Source organism: Callorhinchus milii, unplaced genomic scaffold (assembly GCF_018977255.1).
Source record: "Callorhinchus milii isolate IMCB2004 unplaced genomic scaffold, IMCB_Cmil_1.0 Scaffold2, whole genome shotgun sequence".
In the NCBI taxonomy this organism is placed as follows: domain Eukaryota; kingdom Metazoa; phylum Chordata; class Chondrichthyes; order Chimaeriformes; family Callorhinchidae; genus Callorhinchus; species Callorhinchus milii.
Window position 1 is genome coordinate 16,518,020 of NW_024704743.1, and position 18,429 is coordinate 16,536,448.

Sequence of the window (18,429 nt, forward strand, 5' to 3'; positions counted from 1 at the left end):
GGCAGGGCTGGCAGTGAGGGGCAGGGCTGGCAGTGAGGGGCAGGGCTGGCAGTGAGGGGCAGGGCTGGCAGTGAGGGGCAGGGCTGGCAGTGAGGGGCAGGGCTGGCAGTGAGGGGCAGGGCTGGCAGTGAGGGGCAGGGCTGGCAGTGAGGGGCAGGGCTGGCAGTGAGGGGCAGGGCTGGCAGTGAGGGGCAGGGCTGGCAGTGAGGGGCAGGGCTGGCAGTGAGGGGCAGGGCTGGCAGTGAGGGCAGGGCTGGCAGTGAGGGGCAGGGCTGGCAGTGAGGGGCAGGGCTGGCAGTGAGGGGCAGGGCTGGCAGTGAGGGGCAGGGCTGGCAGTGAGGGGCAGGGCTGGCAGTGAGGGCAGTGGCTGGCAGTGAGGGGCAGGGCTGGCAGTGAGGGCAGGGCTGGCAGTGAGGGGGCAGGGCTGGCAGTGAGGGGCAGGGCTGGCAGTGAGGGGCAGGGCTGGCAGTGAGGGGCAGGGCTGGCAGTGAGGGGCAGGGCTGGCAGTGAGGGGCTGCTGAGTGCTGTGCAGAGCTGTACGGTGGAGGGCAGTGAGAGGCAGTGAGGAGCAGTGCAGTGCTGACAGGGCTGTGGCGGAGCTGCACTGTGTAGGACAGGGCTGGCAGTGACTGGCAGGTGCAGGGCAGGGCTGGCAGTGTCGGTGCAGGGCAGTGACTGGCAGGTGCAGGGCAGGGCTGGCAGTGTGTGGTGCCGGGCAGGGCAGGGCTGGCAGTGTGTGGTGCAGGGCAGGGCTGGCAGTGTCGGTGCAGGGCAGTGACTGACAGGGCAGTGACTGACGGGGCAGTGTCGGGGCTGTGGTTTGAGAAGCGGTTCCGCGGCGATGGCGGAAAACATCAAAACCGGAATCTTCGCAAAAAACGTTCAGAAACGGCTGAGCCGCGCCCAGGAAAAGGTGAGGAGCCGCCGCCCCCCCACAGCCCCCCCCGGGACCCCCACACACCCACACCCACACCCCCACACCCACACCCCCCCACAGCCCCCCCCCGGGCCCCCACACCCACACCCCCCCCCACCCGGGCCCCTCAACACCCACCCCCCCCCACCCGGGCCCCCTCAACACCCACCCCCCCCCACAGCCCCCCCACCCCCCCACCCGGGCCCCCTCAACACCCACACCCCCCCACCCGGGCCCCCTCAACACCCACACCCCCCCACACCCCACCCCACAGCCCCCCCGGGCCCCCACACCCCCCACACCCACACACCCCCCCCCGGGCCCCCACACCCACACACCCCCACCCCCGGGCCCCCCACAGCCCCCCCCCCACCCCACCCCGGGCCCCCACACACCCCCACACCCCCCACAGCCCCCCCGGGACCCCACACCCCCCCCTCCCCTCGGGGCCCCACACCCCCCCCCCGGGCCCCCCACACCCACACCCCCCCCCCCCGGGCCCCCACACCCACACCCCCACCCCCCCCTCGCCCCCCCCCCCGGGCCCCGGTCGGGTGGTGTCTGACCGCCGCGGGAGAAGCTGAGAGCCGCCGCGGGTTTGTTTGCGGTGACGAGGTTCACACTGAACGGAGCTTCAGCACCAACACAGAGGGACAGCGGCCATCAGGGCACTGAGGGGCAGGAGGGCACTGAGGGGCAGGAGGGCACTGAGGGGCAGGAGGGCACTGAGGGGCAGGAGGGCACTGAGGGGCAGGAGGGCACTGAGGGGCAGGAGGGCACTGAGGGGCAGGAGGGCACTGAGGGGCAGGAGGGCACTGAGGGGCAGGAGGGCACTGAGGGGCAGCAGGGCACTGAGGGGCAGGAGGGCACTGAGGGGCAGCAGGGCACTGAGGGGCAGGAGGGCACTGAGGGGCAGGAGGGCACTGAGGGGCAGGAGGGCACTGAGGGGCAGGAGGGCACTGAGGGGCAGGAGGGCACTGAGGGGCAGGAGGGCACTGAGGGGCAGGAGGGCACTGAGGGGCAGGGGGGCACTGAGGGGCAGCGGGGCAGCGATGGGCTCAGGAGTGTGGCGCTTGGGAGTGAGGGGCTCCGCGAGTGAGCGGCTCGGAAGTGACACCTCCGCGAGTGTGGGGCTCTGGGAGTGAGGGGCTCCGGAGTGAGGGGCTCCGGGATTGAGGGGCTCTGGTAGTGTGGGGCTCCGCGAGTGAGGGGCTCCGCGAGTGAGGGGCTCCGGGAGTGAGGGGCTCCGGGAGTGAGGGGCTCCGGGAGTGAGGGGCTCCGGGAGTGTGGGGCTCCGGGAGTGAGGGGCTCCAGGAGTGAGGCCTCTGCGAGTGAGAGGCTCCGGGAGTGAGGCCTCTGCGAGTGAGGGGCTCCGGGAGTGAGGGCTCCGGGAGTGAGGGGCTCCGGGAGTGAGGGGCTCCGGGAGTGAGGGGCTCCGGGAGTGAGGGACTGGGTTTGTTTTATCATCAATGTCCATAAGGTCTGTCAGGGATACCGTGTTCCCACAAACACCGCTCCCTCTCCCCCCCCCGTCTCTCCCCCCCTCCCTCTGTCTCCCCCTCCCCCTCTCCCCCACTCCTTCTCCCCCCCCCGGGTGGGGGTGCACTATGGCTCCCCCTGTCCCCCCCCTGTCTCCCCCCCCCCGGGTGGGGGTGCACTATGGCTCCCCCTGTCCCCCCCTGTCCCCCCCCCCGGGTGGGGGTGCACTATGGCTCCCCCTGTCCCCCCCTGTCCCCCCCCCGGGTGGGGGTGCACTATGGCTCCCCCTGTCCCCCCCTGTCTCCCCCCCCGGGTGGGGTGCACTATGGCTCCCCCTGTCCCCCCCTGTCTCCCCCCCCGGGTGGGGGTGCACTATGGCTCCCCCTGTCCCCCCCTGTCCCCCCCCGGGTGGGGTGCACTATGGCTCCCCCTGTCCCCCCCTGTCTCCCCCCCCCGGGTGGGGGTGCAGTATGACAGTGGGTGCAATCTGATCGCATGTTGCCATTTGCAAGGATCGGATCAGTGATGAGCAGAGAGAGGCCGCCCCGCAGCCGAGCAGCCGAGCAGCTGGCGATTCATACCCCCCCACACACACACACACACACACAGAGACAGACTCTCCCCTCCCCCCCCCCACACACACACACACACACACAGGGAGACTCTGCCCCTCCCACACACACACACACACACAGGGAGACTCTGCCCCCCCCCCCCCACACACACACACACACAGAGGGAGACTCCCCCCCCCCCCACCCCCCCACACACACACACAGAGGGAGACTCTGCCCCCCCCCCCCCCCCACACACACACACACACAGAGGGAGACTCCCCCCCCCCACACACACACACACACAGAGGGAGACTCTGCCCCTCCCCCCCCCCCCCCCCCCCCCCCACACACACACACAGGGAGACTCTGCCCCCCCCTCCACACACACACACACAGGGAGACTCTGCCCCTCCCCCCCCCACACACACACAGAGGGAGACTCCCCCCCACCCCCCCCCCCCACACACACACACACACAGAGGGAGACTCCCCCCCCCCCCCCACACACACACAGAGGGAGACTCTGCTCCCCACCCCCCCACCCCCCCCTCCCCCCACACACACACACACACAGAGGGAGACTCTGCTCTCCCCCCCCCCACCCCACACACACACACACAGAGGGAGACTCTGCCCTCCCCCCCCCACACACACAGAGACACTGCCCCCCCCCCCCACACACACACACACAGAGACACTGCCCCCCCCCCCCACAGAGAGAGAGAGAGAGACACTGCCCTTCCCCCACAGAGAGAGAGAGACTCTACCCCCCCCCCCCCCACAGAGAGAGAGAGACTCTGCCCCCCTCCCCTCCCCCCACACATCATTGCAAGCATTAACATTGAATTCGTCAGTGGATCCTCACAAAGTCAGAAGCTGTGTGTGTGTGGGGGGGTGGGGGGATGGGGGAATTTTTTTAATATAAACTCCTGTAAAATAACAACAGAACAACGCTTTACATGTAGCGCTGAGTATCACCCAATATCAGCTGGTTTTTGTGGGTTGGGGGGGTTTGGGTGTAGTTGTGGGTGGGGGGGGATGGTCGGGGTGGGGGTTGGGATGAGTGGGGGGTGGACAATGGATTTGAGTCCAGCAATGCTCACACAGTGCAGAAAATACTGGTCAGGATTAAACCCACAGCGAATCGGCACTGAATTTGCAAGGCACTGGGATGAACTATTCCCTAGGATTTGCTGACGATCATGCCAGGAGGTTGCATTTGATCTTCACCATCTTTCCCCGCCCCCACCTCCCCCCCCTCTCCCCGCCAGCACAGCCCGGCGCTTTGATGCGGACAAGTGTTTTATAGTGCCGGGTCCCTGATATGAGCTGAACTCCTGTAATAATAATTTAATAATAATCATTCGGTCACTTCAATCCACCACTGTTTGTGGGACATTGCTGTGCGCAATTGGCTACTGCCTTTCTCCCACAAAATACAGTCACTTTACAGTACATTCTTTGAGGCACTCAATGACGTGATAAGGCGCTACATCAACAACAACAAATTACATTTGTATAGTGCCTTTCACGTCAGGAGGACATCCCAAGGTGCTGGACAGTTAGGGTTTCACATCCTCAAATGCAAGGATAATTATTATTATTAGATATAGCGCCTTATCGCATTGTTGAGATGTCTCAAAGCTCTTCACAGAATATATTGTAAAGTAATGCAATTTTGTGGGCGAAATGCAGAAATATTTTGTAATATTTTTAAAAATATGTATAATATATATTTAAAAATACACAAAGACAGATCAAACCAATCCTGGCCCAGATTAGTTTGGTCTGTGTGTCTTGAGGGGCCAAAGAATCAAAATCTCTGTGATACCCTCATGGCTTCAGAACGAATGTGTTTGGATCAACCCGGGTGTGCTTGTGTTTGTTTCCTCCGGCAGCAAATACTGTGTAGTTTGTGTCAACCAGTAAAGCCTGAGATTCCCATAAGCAGTAAATGTATTACAGAAAACAGAGACAGAAATCCTGCTCTGTCCTCATCCCCATCCCCGCCCCCACATGCTGCAATAAGAGGATTTAATTTCCTTTAATATCTCCCCACACTCATCTGTCGTAATGGAGTATCTCGTTTTATTCCCTGTAGCTGAATGCTGGAAGATTCCTCTCTCCTCCACCCCCCTCCTCCATGCAAACATAAGAATTAGGAAGGTAGAGCTGCTTGGTTTATAAACGGTTGCAAAAAATAAAGGGCTGGTTTGTGACCTGCAATCCAGGTAGTGAACAGTATTTATAAGAGGTGTTGGTCCAATGCAGTGTGAGGCAATGGGGAGGAACTCATTAACCTCTTCCATTGCTATTGATTGGACCAAGGCAGCAACTCAAGGGTACAGGCCGCTGCTTCTATCAGCAGACTTATAAATTTCTGCTGACAGTATTAGCAATACAAAGAATCGAAGGTCTGCCAGTTCAGGGTAGGAAATCCTCACTAAATCCATTCAGTGTAACTTGATTTGGCAATCTGACATTACTGCAAAAAGTCAGAAAATGTATTCAGCCTGGCTTTTTTAAAACACACAGTGACAACTGCGGGCAGCGGAGAATTTAAGATGATCAATCTATTTCTGCCTTATGTACAAGTCTTTATTTAAATTCATCCCCGGCACTGTCATGTTCAAAGAACTTCAGCAATTAGCACAAGTGCATTGTTTGCTTCACAGAAATTATGGCATGATTTGTGCAGGATTAAACAGTTTTTATTGTGAATCAAATAATATATCTAGAAAATTATATTACATTAGATGCTGTCAAGATGGTGTCATTACTGTCTTAGATATTCAGTTCGCCTTATCAGTGCTCTGAGAGGCTGTCCGGAGTGAAGGGTGCTATATAAATCCAAGTTGTTGTTGTTATGAACAGGAACCATTAGACTGAGATTTGTGCCCTGTGTAGAGATAATGAGCACACATGTAAAATGGGCTTCACTTCATAGCTGTTTGTTGGACACTGCTGTGCGCACATTTACCTATGCATTTTCTTAAAAAAAATACAGAAATTTACAGTGTATTCTGTGAAGCGCTTTGAGACGTGCTTTCAACATAAAAGGCATTATATCAAGTACAAGGATTTTTTAAAATTAAAATGAATACGTCTGTAACTTCCCATACTGACATTTTTATAATATTAATAATCCTTGCATTTGATACAGCACCTATCATATGAAATGTCTCAATACGCTTGAGACTGTAAAGTGATTGACTGTGTATTTTGTGAGCTAAATGTGCAGCCAATTGTTCAATACAGTGTCCCACAAACAGTCGTGGATTGAATGACCCCTTTTTTTGTTTGTTTATTATAATAATGAACAAAAAATATCAAATTATTATTATTTATTGTAACACTGATGTAAAGTGTAGCGATTATATTTTGTAGATGAACATTTGCAGTGCAAGTGGGAACATCACTAAAATTAGTCTTATAGTGTGTCAATGAGACATAATAGGGACTAAGTTCTGATATTTCTCAGCAAATGTCTTAATAATGAATGTATAATAATCAGATTCCTCAATCACCAAATACGTCAAAATTCTTTGACATATTTACATACATTCAATGTTATAGAAATTAAGTATTTACATATTTCTTTTTAAGAAAAGGATAAAGGAACACCATAAATTATATCCCAACAGCAGTGACAAACCTTGGGCAAGTTTCCTTACTCCACATGTCTGATAATAATCCCTCAAGAAAAAAAACAAAAAAACCCCAATAATAAATTGGTCACTTTAATCCACGGCTGTTTGTTGGACACTGCTGTACGCAATTGGCTGCTGTGTTTCTCCAACAAATGTAGTCAATTCACTTTATAGTATATTCTGTGAAGTGCTTTGAGACGTCCAGAAGACGCGATAAGGCGCTATACCAAATGCAAGGATTATTATAATTATATGGACTTTAAAGATACCTTCGGGCTTTGGGGTTACAAATCTCCAATGTGTAAATATGGAAGTTCTGAATATATATATATAAAAGTAAAACCAGTGGCCGAGAACATGCGATGAATATGGACAAGATGTGGCTGCTTGATCATGGATATATTTAACACAGGTTTCATTGGACGTTCATTTCCAGATACTCAATGGATTTCGTATGTGTCCTTAGGTAATAAGTATAGGGATTAGGATTCCCATGCATTAAATCACTTGCAATAATTTCCATCGTATTGGGAATTCCTTATTCAGCTCTGATGCTTAAACATATGGAGTAAACAGTACAGTGGCACAAAATCTGTTAGCATATTTACGGATGAATTTCAGTCTTAAAAGTATAGTAAATAAAGCATTGGTGTAACACTCGTGCTGGGGATGTTCCCTTTCTCTCCCATTTGTAATTACTACATTTTGAAAGTAGTTTGTACCTTCTTGTATGAAGGCACCCACCTTAGTGTGTCAGCCTGGCACAGTGGTAGCACTCTCACCTCTGAGTCAGACTGTTATGGGTTCAACTTGGAATCACATAGTCTAAGCTGACACTCCTGGGGGTGGCTGTATTGGTGGAGGTGCCGTCCTTCAGATGAGACTTTAAACCGAGGTTCAGGCAGATGTTAAAGATTCCATGACACTATTTGAAAAGAGAAAGGAGTTTCTCCTGGTGTCCTGGCCAATAATGTTCCAAATAAAATTGGCCACTCACTGTGGCTGTTTGTGGGACATCCCTTATCAACCTGTCCACTCCCTCCACTAAGCAGTCTCCGGGCTGCTGATTGTCCCCGCCCGGCCTACCCCACCATTGACAGTCAGGCCTTCAGCCTCTTTACCCACATCCTCTGGAACTCTATCCTATGTTCACTTCGCCTCGCACCCTCCCTTGCCTCATTCAACAACAACAACAAAAAAATTACATTTATAGAGCGCCTTTCACGTCGGGAGGACGTCCCAAGGCGCTGGACAGACAGGGGTCAGGACCCGCGCAGGGGGGAGGGTTGGGAGAGGGTTGAGGGAAGGTAGAGAGGTGGGAGGGTGACTGAAGGCACGATCGAAGAGAAGGGTCTTGAGACCAGCCTTCGAGGAGGCAAGGGAGGAAGCGAGGCGAAAGGACTGTGGGATGGAGTTCCAGAGTGTGGGGGCAGAGAGGCTGAAAGCCGGCCTCCCATGGAGCAGGCTGGAGCCCGCTGAACGGAGGGAGCGGGTAGATTGATAGGGAGACAGCAGATCAGAGCGGTAGGAGGGGGCAAGGCCATGGATGACCTTGAAAGTGAGGACGAGGATCTTAAATTCGATCCTCTGAGGGATGGGGAGCCAGTGGAGTCGGGCGAGGGTGGGAGTGATGGAGTCACAAAGCCTGGTGCGCGAGAGTACACGATCTGCAGAGTTTTGGATGATCTGCAGCTTGTGAAAGGAAGAGTTGGGAAGGCCGATGAGGTGGGAATTTCAATAATCGAGCCTTGATGTGACGAATGCGTGGGTGAGGGTTTCGGCAGCCTGAGGGGTGAGGCAGTGGTGGAGTCTGGCAATGTTGAGGAGGTGGTGGTAGGCAGTGCCAGTCATGGCGCAGATATGGGGGAGAAAGGACAGTTCAGGGTTAAACAAGACACCCAGGTTCCTGACTGGCTCAGTGAGGTTGCGTGTGCAGCCGTGGACACAGTGAGTCGTTCGGATCTGGAATGCATTGCCTGAAAGGGTGGTGGAAGTCGATTCAATAACAACTTTTAAGAGAGAATTAGATAATTATTTGGAGAGGACAAGTTTGCAGGGCTATAAGGAGAGAACGGGGGAGTGGGATTGATTTGGATAGCTCTTTCCAAAGAGTCGGCACAGACACGATGCACCAAACGACCTCCTTCTGTGCTGTATAATTCTATGATTCTATGATTTGTACTGTATTTCGTTTAAATCAAATTGTTGACTCTAAAATTTGTGAGTCTGTGCAGTTTGCGATCCTGAGATACACAGATAGGTGAAAATTAACGGTTACAACCTTTATATGCTTTGAGACATCTCAAAGACGTGAAAAGCGCTGTATCAAATGCAAGGATTATAATTAGTATATTATTATGTAAAATTGCAGGAGTTTTCTTCCCAGTAGCTTCTTCTTTCTTATTTTCCTGCATCTGTTCCAACTTCAGGCTTGTAAGTGGCCTGTATTGATACACAGGAACAAACAAGTTTTTGTGACCTTCAAGACCATCTGGTTTGGTTCACAGATACTGTTTTCTTGTTTTTGCTCCTCACCTAACAATGGCCATCTATTTGCAAGACCACTGAATTATCACACACAGACACCATTTCTTTGACTTACTTCTCACGTGACAGCGGCTACCTGTTGCACATTCCATTTCCCCCGTAACTATACCAGACAGAGCAAGAACATTAGATAAAGAAAAGACAGACATTATCCATTTCTAGCAAGTAAACAAGTTACACAAATAGAATCATCAGCAAAACTTCACTTAAAATACAGTAGTACAAATGTTCAATAATGTTACATTATAGGCAAAGTACCACAGCATGATAGTCACTTAACAAAATGTCATCAATCTACAGTGTTAAAATGATGACACATATATGTTTCATGTTGCCAAAGCTTAGCAATATTATATATTCCCATAAGGCATTATTCTTCTGTCAAATGCAACTCGCTCATGATACTTCACTTGGTTTAACGTCTTGTCCGAAAGGCGACACCTCCAACAATGCAGCGCTCCTCCAGCACTGCATCAGTGCCAATCTAGACTGTGACTTCAAAGTATTGAGTGTATTGTGGCCTGTGGAAGGAGTAGGTTTAATGCACTGAATGGCCTTTCTCCATTTTCTGGTTTCTTATGTTCTTATGCTATTGTTGTCTTTCCTTGGGTGATGCAGTAGGAGATTGATTCTGCATTGCTTTCCTTCGTTTTGCCAGATAGCTTTACACATCTCGAGCTTCCTGTCTTGCGGAAGCAGGAGTGCCAGCGACAGGTGAAGTTATTTTCTTAGAATGTGCCAAACCTGCAAATTGAATGAAAAACACTTTTCTTTGGGCGGAAGAACAGATTTTTTATGCAGGCCATCCTCATACATGCACGGTTCAAAAGTAAGTTCCTACTAGTACTAGGTAAATAGAGGCATGTGGAGTAACGGTACTTGCCTAAGGTTTCGTGCTGCCCAGGTCCTCTCGCTTTTGAGGTGAGTGCTCTAACCAATACGCTACAGGACACCACAATTTGTTTCAAGTTTTATTATGCTTTTATTAAATAGAATATCTCCTTCACCTTTATTAATAATAATAATAATCCTTGCATTTTGATATAGCGCTTTTCAAGTCGGGAGGACATCCCAAAGCGCTTCACAGAACACATTGTAAAGTGAATTGACTTTATATTTGTGGGCGAACGCGGCAGCCAATTGCGCACAGCAATGTCCCACAAACAGTCGTTGATTGAAAATGACCAATTTATTATTGTTTTTGGTTTTGGAGGGATTATTATTAGGCGTGTGGAGTAAGGAAACTTGCCCAAGGTTTCGCTCTGCCTGGAATTGAACTCAGGTCTCTTGCTTGCAAAGCGAGTGCTCTAACCACTGAGCTACAGAACTCCATTAGACAAAAATCTAGGCACTTTTGGAGCTAAGGTCCCTGTTCTGGAGCAATGCAAGCATTAGTATACGCATTCTGTCCTTGCTGATCAGTTAGGAGTAATGGCTTGCTTCTTATGCATTCTCTCTCAAGATCCCAATAGTGTGTTATTACACCTTGTATTTCAGGCAAATGCTCTGTAACAGAACTTTGTGTATGAATTGTATGGATTACCAGTATTTGGCAGAAATCCGAAAAGCCAATTAGTTACTGAACTATGAAGAATGAAGTACAGTAAAAAAAGAGAGCCAATAAACATTTCCGAATTAGCAATATTCTGTAAACCTTCTAAAATTAAATCTTTATTTTAAATATAATGCTCTCTGCTCACTACCAATGTGTGCAGATTCTGCCACATATGGACAAGACCACTGGGTTCATCCCCACAGAATGCCCATTTGGAAGCAGGTTATGGGTGGCATTGACATCTACATGGTTAAGTCATGACCAAGTTTGGCATAATACTACCTTAAGAAGCAAGTGTAGTATGATGATATCTCAAATAATATTTCCTATTTATTTTGCTAAGTGGAGCTGAGATCCAAGTATCCAAGTTTCTTTTTTATGTAGCACACCTCAAACAAAAACTTTTTTCTATACTTCCTTTACATTTTCATTTCCTGCTCTTCACTTTTATTTCGGAATATCGTTTCAGCAGGTTTTAATTTGGGTTTTGTATATTTTCTAACTCACTATTTCTCCAATATTTTAGGATAGATTTTGTTTTATATAGACTCTCCAATTTAACCATTTACATTGAAATCCCTGCTAAATGAATTTCATTGAATTGCATTAAATTACTTTGAATTATGAATTGGTCTTCTGCTACAATTTAGATCTCGGGAACATAGAGCTTAAAGGTCTATGCCATTCATTAATATGGTTCACAATATCACAAGATGGTTTGGATGAAGAAAGCCTTTTAGCACATCTGACCATCCTTTCGGAACACCCACTCTACCATCCTCCTATCACGGCATCAAGCTTCTTTTTTAAAAAAATGACTCCAGTGCCCTGGTCATAACCACCCTTCCTGACAACATGTTCAGCAATTATTTAAATTAATAAGTCAATAATTACCCTCTGGGTAAAGAAAATCTTCTTGTTCTACTGCCTTGGTGCATCCTAAAGTATTGTTAAGACAACGCTTGAAACTATTTTTTATGTTGATGAAAAAAGGACTGAGACAGAAACTGTAAGAAGGAGTTGGCAAAGGCAGATCACTGCCGCACAATAGCCGTGATGAGGGGATTGATAAATATCTTCATTTTTCTGACCTTCATACTATGTCACAAGGGATTAATTTGACCGGAATGTAATAACAACAACAAAATTACATTTGTTTAGTGCTTTTCACATCAGGAGGACTTCCCAAGGACCTGGAGAATCAGTGTTTTGGTATCAAGCTAGGGGTCGGGATTGGGGAGGGTGCAGGGCAGGGTGGGAAGGAGGTTGATTGAAAACACAGTCAAAGAGGAGGGTCTTGAGACAGGTCTTGAAGGAGGTAAGGGAGGGGGCGAGGTGGAGGGACTGCGGGATGGCGTTCCATAGGGTAGGGGCAGAGCGGTTGTAGGCCCGCCTGCCAATGGTGGGGCAGGCGAGGCGAGGGATGTGAAGTGGGTCAGAGTTCGCTGAGCGAAGGGAGCGGGCAGGTTGGTAGGGGGTTAGAAGGTCCCAGAGGTAGGGGGGAGCAAGGCCATAGAAGGCTTTGAAGGTGAGGACCAGGATCTTGAACTGTATCCTCTGTGTGATGGGAAGCTAGTGGAGTCGGGGATGGGGATGATAGGGTTACAGAGCCCAGTGGGGGAGAGGACATGGGCTGCAGAGTTCTGGATGATCTACAGCCTACGGATGGCGATGCTGTCATTGCCTAAGGTGTGGAGGCGCTGAGGGGAGCCAATCAGTAGGGCCGCGGTCTTGTTGACATTCTGTTGACAACTGAAGTAATCGGTCTAAAAATGTGGAAGAAGAACACACATCTTGGGCGAAGGATAAAGAGATTAATAATAATAATAATCCTTGCATTTGATATAGTGCTTTTCATGTCTTCTAGACGTTTCAAAGCGCTTCACAGTACTACTGTACTGTAAGGATATTAAGGGATATGCGGCAAAGGCGGGTAACTGGAGTTGAGGTACAGATCAGCAATGGTCTAATAGAATGGTGGAACAAGCTAGAGGGGCTGAATGACCAACTCCTGTTCCTATGTTCACTACTGTAAAGTGAATTGACTGTATATTTGTGGGCGAAACGCTGCAGCCAATTGCACACAGCAGTGTCCCACAAATAGTGATGGATTGAAGTGACCACTTTATTATTGTTTCTTTTTTTGAGGGATTATCATCAGGCATGTGGAATAAGGAAACTTGCCCACGGTTTCACCGTGCCGGGAATCGAACCCAGGTCTCTCGCTTGTGAGGCTAGTGCTCTAACCACTGAGCTACAGGACTTATTCTGTAAAGTAAATTGACTGTATATTTTGTGGGTGAAATGTGGCAGCCAATTGTGCACAGCAGTGTCCCACAAACTGTCGTGGATTGTATGACCAAATATTTGATTTAAAAACATTTTTGGGATGGCTGCTGGATCCATTCAAATTTTTAAGACTGATGTGGATAGATATTTGTTAGGTAAGGATATCAAGGGATATGGGGCAAAAGCGGGTAACTGGAGTTGAGGTACAGATCAGCAATGGTCTAATAGAATGGTGGAACAAGCTAGAGGGGCTGAATGACCAACTCCTGTTCCTATGTTCTATGTAAATCCCTCAACCCTAAATGGACATCTTTCAGAAATATTCTGTGGAACAAATTGGAGCTGGGACAAATTTAATAAAAATGCTCTAAAATGAATCAGTGGAAAAATTAAAAGATTGGTATAATAATCCTTGCATTTATTATAGTGGTCTATTGTGTTAGGAGGAATTCTCAAAGCGTCTCACAAGATTTATTATGAAGTACAGTGACTGGATTTTGTAGCCAAATTTGGCAGCCAATTTATGGACAGCAATGTCTGAAAATCAGCAATGAAGTGAATAGCCAATTTTCTTTGAGCGATTGTTGACCAGGACACCGGGAGAAATACTGTTCTTTTCAAATAGTGCCATCGGATTTTTAAAGTCCATTTGAACTGTCAGGTGAGACCTTCGTTTACGGTCTTATCCACAGGATAGCACTTCCATCAATTCAGCGTCAACCCAGCCTCTAGGAATTCAAAGCACCAATGTGGGGCATGCTTCCCACAACCATGTGCCTCATAGGTAAGAGTGCTACCAACTGAGCTACGCTGACAACCAATTTTAAGAAAAAAAGAAAGATATATAAAACTTGTTGGACCTATGGGCTAAGTTTAATTCCATGCAGAGCAGGTGAAAATATTAGGCAAGAGGAAGAGAATTAGAAAGGGAAAAAGATAACAGCTATAAAATGTAATAGCTTGTAGGAACTTAGACCATATAGGACCAGAAAAGATAATTGTGGACTGTCTGGCCGTGCCAAAGTAAAGAAATAAAATAAAACTATTAATAAATAATCCCAGACTACTCAATCTCTCATATCTCTCAATTGATTTCTTATTCAAATGGCGGTTTAATTCCATCCTGAATCTGCTGTCTGGCTCCCCCACCTCCCTGGTTTATCTATTCCATATAATCACCATTGTCTATGTGAAGTAATTAAGTCTGTTGCTGTTGCTCACCTTTCATCTGCTGTGCTAAAGTCTGAGTCCACTTGTTCCAGAATCTGAACCATATTAAAATATCATATAAAGGTCCTGTTCATCTTAAGATCTTGAATGCTTCAATAATGTCTCCCCTGAGCCCTGTCCTTTCCCGTGTGAATATTCTCAGCTTCTGTAGTCTTTTTCCCCAGTTTTATTTTTTCAGAATTTGGCCACATTAAATATAATTTTCTGCTTGGTTTAACAATTATTGAAGAATGGACTGCAGTTGCCAGATCTAGTTTTGAAACCCTTCTTGAAGAATGGAATCATATTTATTTGCCTTCAATCTGTTGCAGCCTCTCTGATATTCATTGATTCCTTTAATATAAATGTTAGCGATGCACTAATCTCTCCTTGTCACTGAAGTGTGCCTGGGTACAGGTCATTCGCCCAGAGATTATTTGATTTATGATATCATTTCACTTCATGGCTATTTGTGGGACATTGCTGTGAGCAAATTGGTTGTAGTGTTTGCCTACAAAATACATAGCTGCTACATTTTACAATATGTCCGGTAAAGCGCTTTGAGACATTCTCCCAATGTGAAAAGAGAATATCAAATGCAAGGATTATTATTATTACTATTTGATTTTCAACCTCTTGAGCCTATGTGGAACTGTGCCTCATTAATGTCAACGTCTGAAAACTCAAACAAATTGTGCTGGATGCTACATGGGATTATGTAGGAATTTGGGTAAAGAAGAAAGATGAAAAGCTCATTGAGCCTATTCAACCTCAGAATTTCCCTAATCCCACTTCTTAGCCCTCTCGCTTTACCCTTTAATATTTCTGTCCATTCCAAAACAATTTGACAGTTTGTGAGAATTAATTTCACCTCAGTCCCAACTCATTTAGCCTTACATTTAATGACTAATTGGCTTATAAGAGAAAAAAATTGTGCTCTGCTATTTTGTCCATTACCTTCACAATTCTGAACCTCAATTAAATTCCCTTCATCCTCCAGGCAATAGTTTCTCCAACATGCCCACCATCATTTACCCCATCTCTAGTGTGACTCATGTTACACTCTCCCCAGAGCCAGTATATCCTTTCTATGGTGAAATAGACAGAACTGATCACAGTACTTTATTCTATAGACTTTGATGCTATTCCCTTTAACTGTCTGATCTCTAATCTGTAAAGCTTATATTTCTCTCATTTTACTGACTCTCAGCCTCAAGTACCTGCCATTGCTCTAGAATGCTTCCTGTTGCCTGTTAAACTTATTGATCCTGTTTTCAAATATTTTGAGCAGCTGAAGTGCAACAGACGTGAGATTATAGACCAAATTTCTTGACATTCAATAAATATCTTGAGTTTGCAAATTCACATTTGCAGTCAGGTACTTCAGTTCATTTCAATCTCCTTGAAATCTCCTGTTCAGATTTCAATTCCTTTCTTATCTGCCCATGAATCTAGACTGAAGACATTGATGTTTGGTGAGTGCATTTTATGTTCTCATATCTTAGCCTTTCTCTTTTTATGATGGGAGCGGCCTAAATTTGGAACTGGATTGGATTAATTAATTCTTGTCTCTGACTGGAATTTGCTCCAAGGCTCAATTCTGAATGGATAATAATAATAATCCTTGCATTTGATATAGCGCCTTATCACATCGTTGAGATGTCTTCAAGCGCTTCACAGAATGTACTGTAAATAACTGTATTTTCTGGGTGGAATGTGGCAACCAATTGCAAACAACAGTGTTCCACAAACAGTCATGGATTGAGTGACCAATTTTTTTTATGGGTTAATTATCCCCATAAAGCAATCCACCAATCGATTAACAACTGGGTTCCTACTTACTGCTAGGTAAACAGAGGCGCGTGGACTAAGGAAAGTTGACTTTGGTTTTGACCCGCCTGAGAATTAAACCTGGGTCATCTTGATGTATCTGATCAGACACTTCTCAAAGATCACGTTAAATTGTTTAATGCGAAAGATGAGAATTTATGATCTGTAGAGAATATTAGATTCCCGTGAAAGGAATACATGTCCAAACCCTGTTGTATATCAACAACAACAACCAAATTACATTTGTATAGTGGGTTTCATATCGGGAGGATGGAGACTATTCTCATTTAAGTGGTCTTTTTTTTGTTCCAATTTCATCCTTTTCTTTCTCTTGGAAGTCAAAATTCATGTAATGAAAGTGAGAAAGCAGGCATAAGTATAGATTGCTTCCATCTGTAGGTACTGAATTGAAGTGGAGATGAAACTAAATGCTCCTAAAGGTAGTAGCATCCTTTCTCACATCCAAAGCAACACAAAAGATTGCCATTGTAATACTGACACTGGGACTAAAGTGATGAAAGAGTGTGGGAGGTCATATGGTGTGCGGCAGGATGTGAAAATTTGATTTCTCACTTAACAAACTAGTACAAAAAAAAACTGGAGCAGAAAGAAATGGATAAGTTAGTGTATACTTGAGATAATTGAAATAGATCAAAATGTTGCAGAGAGGAAATGAGTTGGTTTATATAATAAGCGACAAACTATAGTTCCCTGCATGAAAGTTAAAGCCATATACAGTATTTTGAGCACAAAAAAAAGCTAGGAGAGAATAATCCCCGTCATTTACAGGCTGGAGAGTCATGCTGAGCACCACACCTGGAGTGAACAACATCAGTTATTAACTCCAATCTCTTCTCCATAGACTGGGCACAATTTATGATTTGGGCACAAGGTTGATCTACACAAGATTAGAATTATTACTTTCAATGAATAAATTTGTGAGGTGCAAAGCCGTAAATTATTGTCTTTCTTTTCAGTAGCTTTACATTGTCTAGACATGTTAAATGATCAATAATTATATTTAAAATCTTTTCCCTTTCCATCTCTATTGATGGACAGCGCTTCATTTTACACAGGAAGAGCTGTCACTGTTTCCATTTTCGGTATGCAATACCCTTTGTATTTATCGGGATTTTTATCCCTCTTTGATTGTTTTTAATGGATTGTGCAATCTTAAAGGTTACTGATAGTTTAAATTTTAATAATTTATGCTGGGATACATGAAATGTAATTGATGTTCCAGTAAATGTGATGTAAATCATTTACCAGAACTGCAAGCCCTGCCTTCTCGAGTGATATCTCTTTGACTGTGCCTTTGGTCAACATCTTTAAATCTTTCATTGCCCTGCCATACAATGTCTGTCACGCACTATCATTGTCAAGGACTCTGAGTCTTTTCTGTGGAAGCTGGTATACAAATGCAGGATGTCGGCCTGACTCAGCAGGTAGCACGCTGTCATCTTTAAGTCAGAGGGTATAGGTCAAGCCATCCAACAGAACTTTGAAATTACAATCTCGGCAGACACTCCAATACAATGCTGGAGGCATGTTGTATTGCTGGAAGTGTCGTCCTTCATGTGAGAGGTTAATTCAAGATTCTATCTGCATATTCAGGTGGATGTTAAAAGTTCCTACGGCACTATTCAAAACGAGAAGGGAGTTTCTCTCAGTGTTCTGGCCAGCAATCACCCAGATAACATTGGTCATTCACTTCATAGGTATTTATGGGAAATGGTTATGTGGAAATTGGCTCCTGCTTTTGCCTACAAAATACACAGTCACTACACCTAAAAGTATATCGTGCAAAGTACTTTGAGACATCAACCCAATATGATAGGCACTGTATCAAGTGTAAGGGTTATTATGTTTAGTAAAAAGCACAAATAGAGCAATGCTCATTTCATTTTGGAAAAGTAGCAGGTGTGAGAGTACTACTGGGCTTTACATTGGAATATTAAGGAATTATGGTTCAAATCATTTGCTATGTTTGGCATAAGTCCTGCTGTAGCCTTTGGCTCCAGGAAGACGCCACATGGTGCATTTATTTCTATTTTTACAATGTGGGCTGTAAGAAGCTCTGCCAAAACCACCGCACAGTGAATTCAGGAAAAAGCAAACATTGATAATAATAATCCTTGCATTTGATATAGCACCTCATCATGTCTTTGAGATGTCTCAAAGTGCTTCACAGAATATACTGTAAAGTTAATTGTATATTTTGTGGGTGAAACAATACCCTGGTGGCATAAATGGATATATATTAATGGAAGGTCATGATAAATTAATGAATGTAGGATTATTATTTTATTTTAATTTGGGTGTACCACAATGGTCTTTTCCAATCTGGGAGTTGGGAATGTAGCTCAGGATCGGAATAGGGATCGAGGCTATGGGATG

The 18,429-nt window shown here is 46.7% G+C and overlaps 1 protein-coding gene across 3 annotated transcripts in view; it reads left to right on the forward strand.

Moving 5' to 3' along the window:
* The first annotated feature begins 788 nt into the window (after positions 1-788).
* The window catches only part of amph (amphiphysin), an 89,455-nt gene continuing 71,814 nt past the window's right edge, over positions 789-18,429 (forward strand). For all 3 annotated transcript variants that reach the window (XM_042332368.1, XM_042332370.1, XM_042332369.1), the window contains exon 1: positions 789-913. In XM_042332368.1, the coding sequence (XP_042188302.1) occupies positions 842-913 (72 nt within the window). In that variant the 5' untranslated portion in view covers positions 789-841. The remainder of the gene's footprint in view (positions 914-18,429) is intronic.